The following is a 15,044-nucleotide window of genomic DNA, read 5'->3' as shown; positions in this document are numbered from 1 at the left end:
GTAACTTTCACTCTCTTTCAGTAGAGGAAGACGGTTCATAATTCAGTAAGAAAAAAAATGAGTTCTGTTTCAGAGTCACCAAATACATACATTTCCTGACTTGGCACTTGCTATCCAAATAAAACAAGAATGCTTTGAGACGTCAGTAGCTTGATTTTTTTAGAATGATCTTTGAATGATCAATATTATAGGCAAAAAGAACTTTGGGGAGTAAATAATGTCATTTACATTTTTAACTACCTAATTACGTCTCAAATCTGGCAGTTAGAAGTCTAATTAATATCAGTTGCACCTACGGTGATTTGTGCTTGCAAAATGTCAGACCAGGACTCAATGGCTAACTTCACACAATTTTGTACAATTATTACTATTATTACAGTAGCATATAAGAGCCCCAAGCGGGGATTAGGACCTAGTCCTATCGTGCTAGTTGCTGTTGTATTAATTTAGAAGGAATAAATGTGCCAAAGGTGTTAATATAACCCAGTCACTGTCATACATTATAAAGTGTTAAACTAGGTTTGGTTTTTGTTATGGAGACCTCAGCCTGCTATGGCAAAAGCATGAATTTCTCCTGTCATGATACTTAATGAACCTGGCAGAGCAGAGAATCTAGCCTTGGGTACATTGCTGGAGCAAAGGAGGCAGTTGCTGTTGCAACAAGCTGATAGAGCGACTAGATTGGACAGAAATAAATTGACTGGTGTAAAAGGTTAAGACAAGAAATTTCAGCTGATCCACTGCAGAAGAATATGTCAGCAGACTGATAGAAAGATTTGGTCAAAGTTCTGAAAATGAGATTAGCAGCAGCATTGTGAATGAATTTATGGAGAAATTTACAGCAGGTTGGAATCTTCAGTGCCAAACAGGATGTAAGACAAGGAGGCCCTGCATGAAAGATTTGGTGGTTTAGGGAAAGGACCACATAAGTAATGTTACCCAGATTACATGCCTGGGTGGCTGGTTGTGATGCCACAGTGATATTGATGGTGAGGGGAGAAAGAAGGTGATTCTAGGGGGAAAATCAAAACCTCAGCTTTGGCCATGTTCAGTTTAAGTGAGCTATTAAACAAGAGAGACTACTATTTTAATTGTCAGATGAGACAGGTGTAAAAAGGAGAGGTATATTTGAGTCATTAGTGTAAACATAATTGAAGGCATTCAGACAGATAAAATTATCTGATTCTCAAAGATAAGGTACAGAGGATGGTGAATATACATATATACAGCCAGCTAAACTCAGAGTCCCTTTTGATGGTGCCACATCTATTTTCTCGGATTTTGACTCCATGAAAACATTTTTGGATATGACATTTGGCCCTTTACAGGAATATCTTCATGAAACAAAAATCTTCATATGAAGTTCCTGTGACTCTAAGAACCTCTTAATGCCAACTGATTAAGGGTTCGCTGTTCTGTAACAGCAACTGCTATCAGGCCTGAAAAATTCATTACACTTGACATGCTGCTTTCATAGGATTTATTCAGAAAAGGTTGTGTGAAATGTCTAATAATAAAAAGCATATGCTATACTGAGCCCTCACAATTGCTGTGAAATGTATTTACTGATCATATTTAAGGAATTACACATATGAATTGAAAATATGTCTGTGTCTGTGTCCCAGTCCGTGAGGCTAGGTTGTCAAACTTGTTTAGCCAGACAAAAGAATGTAGATTCACCTGTCTGCCTCGGTGAATATATAAATTAAGCATATAAGCCAACATAATGGAAGCCTGTTTTGTATATAGAGTCAACAAGAGACAAGTCACTGGAGCCTAAACCACAGGTGGTCATCCTGACTCTGGGGGAAAAACAATGAGTTCTGGGAAAGGAGACTTTGTGAGAGAACAAAAAAGACAGCACTTCTTGTGTTCATGAGAGTTAGATCCCAGTCTTGTTGGCTGGTGACTCTGGGAGACTGCTTTAGGTGAGAAATTACTTTGGACAAAGATTTTAGCCTATTAATGCTTAAGTTTAGGCTCTAAGAAGTGTGTTATGCTTATTGTTTCATATGTAACCACTTCTGTTTCCATTATCCTTACTCACTAACTTTTAAATCTTAAGTATCAGAGGGGTAGCCGTGTTAGTCTGGATCTGTAAAAGCAGCAAAGAATCCTGTGGCACCTTATAGACTAACAGATGTTTTGGAGCATGAGCTTTCGTGGGTGAATACCCGCTTCGTCAGATGCATGTAGTGGAAATTTCCAGGGGCAGGTATATATATGCAGGCAAGCTAGAGATAATGAGGTTAGTTCAATCAGGGAGGATGAGGCCCTGTTCTAGCACTTGAGGTGTGAAAACCAAGGGAGGAGAAACTGGTTTTGTAGTTGGCAAGCCATTCACAGTCTTTGTTTAATCCTGAGCTGATGGTGTCAAATTTGCAGATGAACTGAAGCTCAGCAGTTTCTCTTTGAAGTCTGGTTCTGAAGTTTTTTTGCTGCAGGATGGCCACCTTAAGGTCTGCTATAGTGTGGCCAGGGAGGTTGAAGTTTTCTCCTACAGGTTTTTTTATATTGCCATTCCTAATGTCTAATTTGTGTCCGTTTATCCTTTTCCGTAGTGACTGTCCAGTTTGTCCAACATACATAGCAGAGGGGCATTGCTGGCATATCGCTGTCAATCTGATCTTGTCTCCAGTAGCAGCAAAACTGCAGTTGAGACTTGGTGAGACAATAACAAACACTGAAAGGAACCCCAGACATCAAATGATATCTCAACTGCACAGTTTTGCTGCTACTGGAGATAAGATCAGATTGACAGCGCTATGCAGTCATTCTCCATCCCTTATCAATGAAGCTGCTACAGATCCATATGAACATCTTTCTTCTCTGAAGTCACCGCTTGTGTTGGGATCTCACTCAGTTCCTCATGTGAAACTGGTGGAACTCCGCTATCACGTATGCTATGGGAAATATTTTGAAGAAGTTCTGTGGCTGTTATCCAGGAAGTCAGACTAAAAGATCATAGTGGTCCCTTCTGGCCTTAGAATCTAAGACTCCAATACCTGGATTTAGCAGGAGGGAATGAAGGTATTGGGAACATATGGTCATTTTAGCATCACATTTCTAAACTATCACCGGTTCATTCACCTGCACGTCCACCAATGTATTTTACGCCATCATATGCCAGCAATGCCCCTCTGCTATGTATGTCGGACAAACTGGACAGTCACTACAGAAAAGGATAAACGGACACAAATCAGACATTAGGAATGGCAATATAAAAAAACCTGTAGGAGAAAACTTCAACCTCCCTGGCCACACTATAGCAGACCTTAAGGTAGCCATCCTGCAGCAAAAAAACTTCAGAACCAGACTTCAAAGAGAAACTGCTGAGCTTCAGTTCATCTGTAAATTTGATACCATCAGCTCAGGATTAAACAAAGACTGTGAATGGCTTGCCAATTACAAAACCAGTTTCTCCTCCCTTGGTTTTCACACCTCAAGTGCTAGAACAGGGCCTCATCCTCCCTGATTGAACTAACCTCATTATCTCTAGCTTGCCTGCATATATATACCTGCCCCTGGAAATTTCCACTACATGCATCTGACGAAGTGGGTATTCACTCACGAAAGCTCATGCTCCAAAACGTCTGTTAGTATATAAGGTGCCACAGGATTCTTTGCTGCTTTTAAATCTTAATCTTTGATAATATCAGTGTCTCACTAGAAATAGATTTCAATGTTATAAAGACCTGATGCTGTGAAGTACGAATCAAGCTATGTCAATACTGCTCCCCTGGGGACAGCTAACCTGGTAATTTCTCAGGGTATCCAGTGGTTAAGGGCTGGGCATCTCAGGGGAACGCTTCAAGGGGCAGACAGAGGTTGGTGTATATCTCTCACTAGCCTAGACAGACAAGGTGGATGAGGTAATATTTTTTTATTGAACCAGCTTCTGTTGGTGACAGAGAGAAGCTTTTCAGCTACACAGAGCTCTTCCTTACAGAGAGGAAGGTCTGCAGAGACCTGGAAGACAGTGCTTGTGTTGGTTTCAGGGAGCTAAACTGCGGCAGGCACAAACAAAGCTGTTTCATGCTAAAGGCAGGTAGTGGTGAAGTGCCTCTCACCTCTGGGGAGCGTCACAGTCATTCAAAATTCTTTTCTCCTTGGTTTTCAAGGCTTTCCTTTATGTTTTGTCCTTTTGTTTTCTAAACTATGCCTTCATCTTTTATATTATGTTTATAATATATATTTTGATTGGCTCTTTGTTTTTCATGTTTTAATCAATGTGTTGTGACCTCAGAATAGCATGAGTTGAATTCTGCAGTTAAAGACTTTAGTTCTGTTTGTAGTTTTATTTTTTTTAAGGAAGAATTATGGGTAATTACGTATTCATTGCCAAAAAAGCAATGTTCTTAGCAAAACCAACATTGATAGCCAAGGATCTTCTACTGTTGTTGTAGACAAAAGCATACATATGCAGTTGCCATTTCTGTCTTGAGAGAGAAATTATGAGCATAATTGCTGACACTTGTCAATTAAAGCAAAGCAAAATATTTTCATAAAAGAAAAAGAGGCATAATGGAATATTTTAAAAAATCTGTTCTCAAAATGTTGGCTGCTTGTGAGAATAATTCCGCAATGCTTTATCAAAGCTGATATCCCAAAATGCAGTGTCATGCAGTAAAATCTACACAAATCTCATGAAAATAAGTGGATATAAAAACAACAGAGGAACCTCAAAAGCTAATCTTTTTCTTGTAGGGGTGAATAGTTTATTAGATGGCTAGGGTTGGGCAAGGTGAACACAACTCACTTTGTGTTGCAAGTATTGTGTATGCAAGGATGATACCAGTTTCACTAGATCAGATGACAGCAGGTGAAGGATTTTTGTTATAGTTGTCATATCTTCAAGTGTAGTCAGCAGGAAAGGGTTAGCAGCACAAGGAAATACAGTAAATCCCCTGCAACAGTGCCTACAGGCTGGGGAAAGACTTCAGAATATAGGATCTTCTGCTTTGACGTTTCAATGTGTAATGACTGTTGCAGTTCATAGATTCTTACACTGGTATTATAGGCCAAATTTTCAATGAGATTTCTAAATTTGCACCTGTACATCTTGTTTTCATACATGGTTTTTTCCCCTTCGGGCATTGGTCATCTAATATTTCTGTTTGCACACTTTTAAAAAAAAAAGTGTACAATAGTTATACCAGCAAAATAAGTCACAATTTTAGAGGTCCATTTGAAAAGTTTAGCCTTTGTCTGCCAGCTCCTCAATGTTAAGGTTTGGTTTGTCAGCTAACTCAAACAGAGCTGATCTAGATAATCTTGGGCTTCTTACAAATCATTTGTTCCTTATGGGCCTGTATTTTGCAGGCTAAAATAAGATCCCAAGTTACACATCAATCAGTAGCTTCAAACACACACACATATTCCATTTCTATAATACACACAGTGTGTAATTATTAGTGAGAAAAAAATCACAAAAATCAATGAGATAATTAAATGTACAAACTGAGCACTCTGAGTAATCAAATTAGTTGATACTGATTTTAGCCTCTGTAATGTTGCCACCTGAAAAATGTAGGCGATTAGCACCTTTCTATGGAATGTTTTTCTTTTCTGTGGTTTGGTTTTAGGCCCGGTCTACACTGAAAACCGTGGTTTTAGGGCTGATCTACACAGCATACGTCTCTCGGAGGTATGAAACATCCACATGCCTGAGAGATGTAGCTATGCCAACCTTGCCCTGGTATAAACAGTGCTAGGGCGATGGATGAATTCAAGATACAAGAATTCTTACGTCAACTTAGCTACCACCCCTTGGGAAGGTAGATGAACCACAGCCATGGGAGAATTCCTCTCAAGGCTGTAGTGAGTATCTACGCTGAAGTGCTAGCTACAGCTGCAGCTGTGTCTCTGTAGTGGTTTAAGTGTAGACATTGCCTTTTGATAATGTTATAGCATAAATGCATAAGTACAAGATCACTGTATATACTGTACATTAAGTAAATCAAGTCTGGATGTTTTTCCAAAACTAAGCACTAGGAATTATTTTGGGGATGTTCTACAGCCCATGCTATACCGGAGGTCAGACTAGATGAGCACAGTGGTCCCTTCTGGTCTTGCAATCTCTGATCTGTTAGCTATCTATTAATAAATATAGATAGTATTTAATCAAAATCTTACTAACATCCATATTAGAGACAATAATGTTTAAATTAGGGCACCAGAGCCAAACTTCCTTTATAAAAGGTAAAAGCCCCTTAAATAACATAAGAAACATCCAATATGTGGTACTGCATTCTAAGAGTGCTAAAAAAGAGGGCTACATTCTAATTATAGATGCGCAAAAGGCTTTTATCTTGCTAAACATACCAAGAAAACACTCAGCTTCCCGAAAAGAATTACTGTGAATGGGGTGTGGGTGTGTGTGTGTGTGTGTAACATGCACCATGTTCACATTGTGATTAAATAATTTTGAAAAAGAGAGTGAAATGTGAATGATGCAATAATATGCTATTAATATACATTGTTAATTCTGTAGTAAGATACATAATTTTACAAGTCAAAACAATGTAATTGTAATGTCTTCTTATGAAAAAGAAAACCCAATAAATAAAAGCCTCCCCCTCCAAAAAAAAATACCGTATATTGCATATAGTAATAGCATATCTTGATATGAGTAGCCTTTAAGATTGAATTTTGGAATAGTTTCGCCCATCTGTTTTTTCCACTGTTGAAGATTAAAAGTACAATAAAAGTAGATGCATAAAATACAAATGTGTCTGACCCTTATTCAGCAAAGTGCTTAAACTTATGTTTAATTTTAGGTACAGGTTTAAAACCCATTGATTTCAATGGAACTTAAGCACATGCTTTAAGTTAAGCATGTGCTTAAGTGTTTTGCTGGATTGAAGCTTATATAAGTCACACAAAAGCAACTTGATACAACTTTTGTGCATTTTTTCTGTGAAAATCTTATTTCAGAAATTATACTAGTATGAATTATTGTGTTCACAGACTGTAGGACAAGGGGACAGTTTGGGGCTCTGTCACACCACTTTAGGAGCAAATGATCTGCTGAATACAGTTATCCCAAAGAGAAGCATAAAAGGGATGAGGAGACCAGTACAAGAAGCAGGTATGTGTTTATGAACTAGCCACCTTCGGGATGAGCATGAAAAGTATGTATATGAAAGATTTTGATTACTACTTAGTCTTCAAAGGCTCTTTGTTTATTAATCTTTTATACGCAGAAATTGTGTGAGAGAGATCTTTTGAATGTTTTAGTTTTCTTTATACCTGAATACAATTTGTCTTTCATTCCACTTAGGTGAATTATGATGGACCTTAGATGCTGATATTCCAATCTAACGCTGTTGCTGGCTTTTGATTATTACTATCATTATTAAGACATTTTTACATTTAAAAATAGTCTAATTACTTAGGTGGTTCACAAAATTGATTTGAACATAGCAAAGGTTAGTTGATTTTAATCTGATTAAGTGTTAAAATTCCCTTTTATTCAGTTAGCCACAAACAGTAAAATGTGGTGTTTATAAAGTGTTGTTAGAAGCTAAGAAGTGACCTGATTATTAAACTTATTTAATGTCACACCATCTTTAAAGTGCTTTGGAAGCTACTTATGAAGAGCATTGTATATGGAAGCTAGCTGTGGTGGTGGAGTGGTGTTTTTGTATTATTTAGTGTGCATTAGGAGAGAACTCTTTTTGTGCTAGATAAAAATGGAAAGAAACATGCTTAAACCAGATTATTTTAAACTCTTGAGTGTAATTCATCATTCCTGCTAATGAAAAACAATATTAAAAGAAATATTTAGAAATTTACTAACTCAAAGTCAAATCATATGGGAATCAGATAGTGAAATATTTTACCAAAAATGTTACTTTGAAAGATGTTAGGGGTTTGCTGATTCAAAGGATAATGTTGAGTTTTTACCAAAGACAATGACTTTGAGTTTTCATTCATAGGCATGGGTGTTTTACTAGCTATTTTGTACTACACTGACATTTAAGGGCTATTGAACATTGTCACTGTGGAAATTTCAAACCTCAAGAGACTCATTCTGACTACTATAATACCCAATGGGAGATGCCAAGGAAAGGGGGTGTTTTTGATATATCATGATTTTTTGTGGTTTGGGACAATATATTTTCCTTGTTTTTGTCTGTAGTTGATATAACACACTACCTTTTGTGAATTAATTCAGTATTGGTTTAGAGGAATTATGATTACTTGCACTGAGATTGCCTTGTAGTGTTTGAAATGCTATTTTTTTCTTCCATACTTTTGTTTCTCAATGGGTGGCGTTTAATGATCAGGACAATAATTTATGCCTGACTGAATATAGAGAGATGGAGGCTGATGGTGAAATAAATAAATGTTTGGGTTTGCATTAACATAGGTAATGTTCACTTGTGGAATTTAGTGTTTTGTAAATATATGGTTAAAATAAAGAAATAATACTGATTTTAAAATACAAACTTTGGGAATAATTTCAACATAAGCATAATGTAAATATTCGAGATACTGGGACTGTCAGTCCTACTTTTGCAAAAAGTGTCAGTGGCTTTTTTATGACTATAAATGATCAGAATCTTGGTTTTACATCTCTTCTAGAAGACAGCACCTCCTGCAGTTAAGTGTGCCTTCATCCTTTACTGCTTCCACTCTCGGTTCTCTCTGTAAAGTTCTTCATCCTAAATTTCCTCCCTTGGGTCATCTCAATTCCCTCTTGTTTGTATTTCACACTAGTTCAAATAATGTGATTGTCACCAGGTTCCAGTACAAAGTGCCCTGTGTCTGGCCTGGCACCCTGCTTCAGTGTTTCTCTGAGGCTTCAAAAATAACTTATTTACACCCAGGGTCCATAAAATAATCCTCCTCTCTTGGGCTCTAATTTAGTAAACACTGCCTGGCTCCCCCAAAAACCCTTTTGTCCCTTACTCCTTGATTTCAGGGGTTTCATGGCCCTCTTGCTTGAGGCTGTGAGCTTCAAATCCTGGATTCCCCAGACAGCAAACTCTCCTTTAAGTCCAGGATTTCACAGCCCTCCTTCTAGGGACTGTACTTTGGATTCATTTTTTCTCTCTCTCCCCTCAGTAGCTTCTTCTAGCAGCTATTTACCAGCAGCTTCCCCTTCATAAGGCCCAGGTGCCTTCTCTGAAGCCCAGGTGAGTAGCAGGTAATCAGTCACAGGTGCACTGGGCCCTTCTCCCTCTTAAAGAGGCCAGTCACCCTGTGACAGTGATATATAACATCTATCATTTCTGTCCTCAGAAGTCCCTGAGATCCCCTCTCAATTCCTTCATTTTTCAGAAAACACAGGCCACCAGCCAAATTGTATTCTCATTAGGGTTGCACAGCTGTAACTGGTAGCAGAATTTAATCCATAGACTTAATAAATTTTTGTTTAAAAATAATTCAGTGAAACATCCAAAATTTTCAGTTCATTATAGTTTGCCTTCTTTTGCATGTTTTCCATTTCTAGACTTCTCTTTCATGAACTGTCTACAAGTTTTCTGAATATAGCCTCACCAGTCTCTCATACACTGGTAATTTTCTCCAATAGCTAAATTCATTCATTGCTTTTGTTTATACATCCTGGTATATTAGTTTATGCTTTCTCTCCTAAGCACGGACTTTTACCTATCCTTATTTCAGGAGTATTTTGCTATGTCTGTGATTCTTGAGGGTGCATCAGTTTCATGTTTCTTTCAATAGCCTCATTACAATACCAACAGTTTTTCTACATTGAATTGCTTAGGCAACCATCAGTAACTCTCCATTCTCTTAAGTTTGCCAAGTAATTTTGAATGCTAATGATGTTTTGTTAGAGTTCACTGTCCCCACTTTTCTGTTTGTCATTTTCAGTTACTTCCACAGAGTTTTTTTTTCATCGTGATGAATTTCAGGTCACTCCCATATTTTATAAAATTAACAGAATCAGTCTTACGACTGAATCCTGCTATTTATCTCCTTTCATATGACAGTATTTCCTCTCACACAAATCCTTTGTTTTAGATACCCATTATGGAGTCACATAGCTCACACTCAGTATAAAAATATTCCATACCTTTTTAAGACAGCTATTGACTTTTGTCAAGTGCTTTTCTGGAATAGTTGTCTTTTGTGTAACTGGAAATATAATGTAGTAGCCTATGAATATACAGAGCTAGACCCTTAGCTGGTATAAATCACTCTGCCTCCACTGAAGTCAACTGTTTCAAAGGAGCAACATTGATTTATGTCAGCTGAAGATCCTGCCTGTTGTTTGTAATGATTTTAGGGACCTATATCTAGCCCAAATTATATCTTGGATGAAAACTACTGGACTATTGCACAAAGTGAATCAGCAGATGGACAGTTTTTGCTCATACAGATAAAGCAAAAGAAGGATGGCACTTCACTTTACTGTATGAAAAAACCACCACCCTGAGCAACGTAACTTATATTGACTTAAAGTGATGTCTACACCACACTATGTTGGTCGGAAATGCTCTCCCTTTGACATAGCTTCTGCCTCTCATTGAGATGGAGTAATTAAGTCGATGGGCTAGCGCTCTCCCATCAATCATAGAATCATAGACTTTAAGGTCAGAAGGGACCATTATGATCATCTAGTCTGACCTCCTGCACAATGCAGGCCACAGAATCTTACCCATCCACTCCTGTAATAAACCCCTAACCTACATCTGAGCCATTGAAGTCCTCAAATCATGGTGTAAAGACTTCAAGGTGCAGAGAATCCTCCAGCAAGTGACCCAAGCCCCATGCTACAGAGGAAGGAAAAAAAAACCAGGGCCTCTGCTAATCTGCCCTGGGGGAAAATTCCTTCCTGACCCCAAATACGGCGATCAGCTAACCCTGAGCATGTGGGCAAGACTCACCAGCCAGACACTCAGGAAATAATTCTCTGTACTAACTCAGATCCCACCCCATCTAACATCCCATCACAAGCCATTGGGCATATTTACTGCTAATAGTCAAAGATCAATTAATTGCCAAAATTAGACTATTCCCATCAAACCACCCCCTCCAAAAAATTGTCAAGCTTAGTCTTGAAGCCAGGTATGTCTTTTGCCTCCACTACTCCCCTTGGCAGACTGCTCCAGAACTTCACTCCTCTGATGGTTAGAAATCTTCTTTTAATTTCAAGTCTAAACTTCCTGATGGCCAGTTTATATCCATTTGTTCTTGTTTCCACATTGATACTGAGCTTAAAGACTTCCTCTCCCTCCCTGGTATTTATCCCTGTGATGTATTTATAGAGTGCAGTCGTATCTCCCCTCAGCCTTCTTTTGGTTAGGCTAAACAAGCCAAGCTCTTTGTAATGTGTCTTTACCAGAGGTGCTAAATTGGCACCGCTACATCAATGGCAGCAGTGGCAATTTAGCACAGGAGTGAAGAGAAGCCCTAACTTAAACCATTTTTGTTGTTGTTCTCATTGTGTTCAGTAGGATTGGATTACTTTACACTTGTCTCGCTTTAGAGGTGTGATTTTTTTTGACAGCTATGCTTATTACTTTCTTAACATAGTTCTTGTCATGAATACATAATACAGATAGCACCTTTCCCACCTATGCATTGCATAATGTCTGACATTTCATTTGTCAAGGGGTTCTTGGTGTGGAGGGAGCTTTTCAGAAAAATACTTTTGAGGTCTGACTAACATAGCAATGCATCTGTAATGTAACGTGACATTCATTTTATATTTCAAAAAAATTTTCAGCTCATGAGATAAAATATCAAAAGCACAATGCCATTTCAGATTATTTTTTCCAAAGTTCTGTTAATTTTCAGCATAAATCCTATAATTCCCGTGTGAAACCTTTTCTTCAGATTGTTATTTTCCATTTTCTGGTGGTAAATTTAACTTGTATTTCAGACACCAGGGAGATTTGCGCAGGCATAGAAAGGCAGCCAGTGCAATGCATCTTACTGACATAGTATCCAGTGGATTTGCTCAAAATTTCAGCCATTTTGCTGCTGAAGTTGACAAGACAATTGCGGCTCTAAAACAGCAGGTTTGTCTTGTCATTACCTCTTCTACACTAAACTTAGATGTATGTCAGGGTAGCTAAAGTGAATGTGCTTTCAGCTAGTTTCATTAGACTTAGCTGGATCTTTCATGGTATGACAAATCGTAATTATGACCAAGTACAAAATGTTTTGTTAAAGGAAATTGAGAGCTCCGAAGTTCAGATTCTCTGTGACAAATAGCTTAAAATTTATTTTACCTTTTTTTTTCTTTGAAAGTTTCTTACAGTAAAGGTTTTTACTACTTGATATAACCAGTAATATCTGAAAGATCAGAGATGATATTTCAGTGAGTGTTTTTAGAGCAGACAGTCTTACAGCATATCTTTAACAGTCTTTCCTTTGTTTCTAATGGTTAGTTTTTGTTTAAATGTTTTTGAAATGTGATTCAGACTGATGTCTAATCTGCTTTATTTTTTTTTAAATTGGATAACTATGTTCAAGTTTCTATGAGATACTGTTTTTGCCAGAAGTAATCATGAATACGTGTACCTGAAATTGAGTAGTAATATACAATCTGCATTTCAAGGCAGCTTCATTTGAAAAGCTTTCATTTTTGGCCCATTGAAGATGGCTTTACATTTATACTATTCTGACTTTGGTGGGAAGCAGCGCGGGCGAGGGATGTGCTGGCCGCGGCTTCCCGCCACACCCATTGGCCTGGGACAGTGAACCGCAGCCAGTGGGGGCCGCGGTCCACTGAACTGCCAATGCAGCAGGTAAACAAACTGGCCCGGCCTGCCAGAGTGCTTACCCTGGCGAGCCGCATGCCAAAGGTTGCCAACTCCTGTTCTAGCCCATGAAAGATTATGCCCAAATAAATTTGTTAGTCTCTAAGGTACGACAAGGACTCCTCATTGTTTTTGCTGATACAGACTAACACAGCTACCACTCTGAAACCTGAAATAACAAACTCATTCAAACTGCCCTATGGAGAATTGATAACCAGAATCCACCTTTTGCTGAAAGGCAGGGGGAAGAGAATTAAAATGGAACTATGTACTGTGAGTATGTTTAGAGAAAATATGACGCACACCAAGAAATTTCCATTCTTCTACAGATGCCAGCTTTCTCCTCCCAAGTTATATAATATGCACCCAGATTTTGTTAAATGGAACAGATTTGCTGTTTCCCTGCATAGTTTTTGTTATATCCTGGGGGGCAGCAACTTTAGGAAGAAATCACTGGAGACAGAGCTGTAAACCTTGGAGCACCCATTTATTGCTACCACAGAACTAACCAATGGCCAGCCAAACAGGCTGGGCTATCCCCTAATAATCCGACTCAGTTGCCATAGCAACACAAGATTCTATTACCATGACAACCAAATACACAACATATTCCTCCCCCCTTAATAAGAATGTCCCCAAAATAAAACAAACACTAACTAGAGAAGGAGGGTAGCCTGCCTCCATTCCCGGCTAAACCCTGGGGATTATTTTGCCCCATAACCATGGGTTCACCCTAGCTAAAGATCCATCTGACGAGGAGACAACACCACCTGTCTCTAGGTGGATTACGGCGGACTTCTGGTGGTGTTGCACCCGAGAGTGTCTTGGGCGCGGGCCTGTGTCATAAACAGATAGTTAAAGGTTAATGTCTCTTTTACCTGTAAAGGGTTAACAAACAGGGAACCAAACACCTGACCAGAGGACCAATCAGGAAACAAGATACTTTCAAATCTCGGTGGAGGGAAGCCTTTGTTTGTGTGTGTTGGGTTTTGCTTTGTTCTCTCTGGGTCCTGGAAGGGACTAGATGTGCAACCAGGTTTCTTGCCAATCTCCCTGCTACAGTCTCTTATATGTTCAGAATAGTGAGTATTTAGTAAGAAAGGCGGTTATAGTCTTTTGATTGTTTTCTGTATTTGCAAATGTGTATGTGGCTGGAAGTATTTTAAATTGTATTTCTGCTAGAGGAGGCTTTTTCTCCAGTTTCTATAAGCTGACAGACCCTGTAACTTTTACCATCTAAATTACAGCGATAACTTTTTTACCTTTTTTTTTTCTTTTTTTTAATTAAAAGTTTTGTTTTTAAGACCGGTTTGATTTTTTCCCCTTGTTGAGGCTCAAGGGAATTGAGTCTGTACTTAACAGGGAAGGGGAAGGGAGGGGAGAAGGGGGAATCCCTTTGTTTTAAGATTCAAGGAGTTTGAATCACGGTAATCTTCCAGGGTAACCCAGGGAGGGGAGGTCTGGGAGAGGCAACAGTGAGGAAAGGGGTTTACTTTCCTTGTGTTAAGATCCAGGGGGTCTGGGTCTTGGGGGTCCCCAGGGAAGGTTTTGGGGGGACCAGAGTGTATCAGGCACTGGAATTCCTGACTGGTGGCAGCTTATCAGATCTAAGCAGGTAATTAAGCTTAGAGGAATTCATGCTGGTACCCCAACTTTTGGACTCTAAGGTTCAGATTGGGGAAAGATACCATGACAGCCTGACAATGGGCTCAGGGTTCGTAGGGTGAAGGGGTGAGGATAGGGTATCAGCTTGTGCCGGGCAGAGAGGTATCTCTGCCACTGGCAGTAATGGAGGGGAAAAGTCAGGAACAGGTGACTCTTGATTCGATGTCTCGCCGGAGGTGGTGAAGTCAGGCAACTCAACTGACAATGTGTCCTGAGGACTGGTATGACCTGGCAGCAGCTGATCTACATGTCACCACCAGATGAGATCCTCTGCAGTCCGGATGGTGTAGGAAACAGGTCCCATTAGAGCGATGACAGTGGCAGGGACCCATTTAGCTCCAGAAGTATAATTCCGAGCCAAAACCGGCTGTCCTGGGCTAAAGGTTCAGTCTTTTGCTCTGGGTGCACGCCTGATGACTTGATCTTGCTGCTGATGTTGCACAATTTGTCGAGGTTCAGAAGGTTTCAGCAGATTAAAGCAAGTGCGCAGCTGTCGTCCCATCATTAGAAAGGCCAGGGATGCCTTGGTCACAGCATGAGGTGTGTTTCTGTAGGATACAGAAGGTGTCCAGACGCTTTTGAATGAATAATTGTCCCCTTGCCAATTTCAAAGCTTGTTTCATTGTCTGCACAAATCTT

General features: G+C 39.2%; 1 protein-coding gene across 1 annotated transcript in view; it reads left to right on the top strand.

Annotated features, from left to right (window-relative positions):
- PXDNL (peroxidasin like) overlaps positions 1-15,044 on the top strand; it is a 304,433-nt gene that overhangs the window by 266,001 nt on the left and 23,388 nt on the right. Inside the window, 2 exon segments of the mRNA XM_050941930.1 lie at positions 6,965-7,090; positions 11,858-11,996. Coding sequence (XP_050797887.1) covers positions 6,965-7,090; positions 11,858-11,996 — 265 coding nt within the window.

This window comes from Gopherus flavomarginatus, chromosome 2 (assembly GCF_025201925.1).
Source record: "Gopherus flavomarginatus isolate rGopFla2 chromosome 2, rGopFla2.mat.asm, whole genome shotgun sequence".
Lineage (NCBI taxonomy): Eukaryota > Metazoa > Chordata > Testudines > Testudinidae > Gopherus > Gopherus flavomarginatus.
Note: the sequence above shows the minus strand (reverse complement) of the source record. Positions and strands in the feature narration are given on the sequence as shown.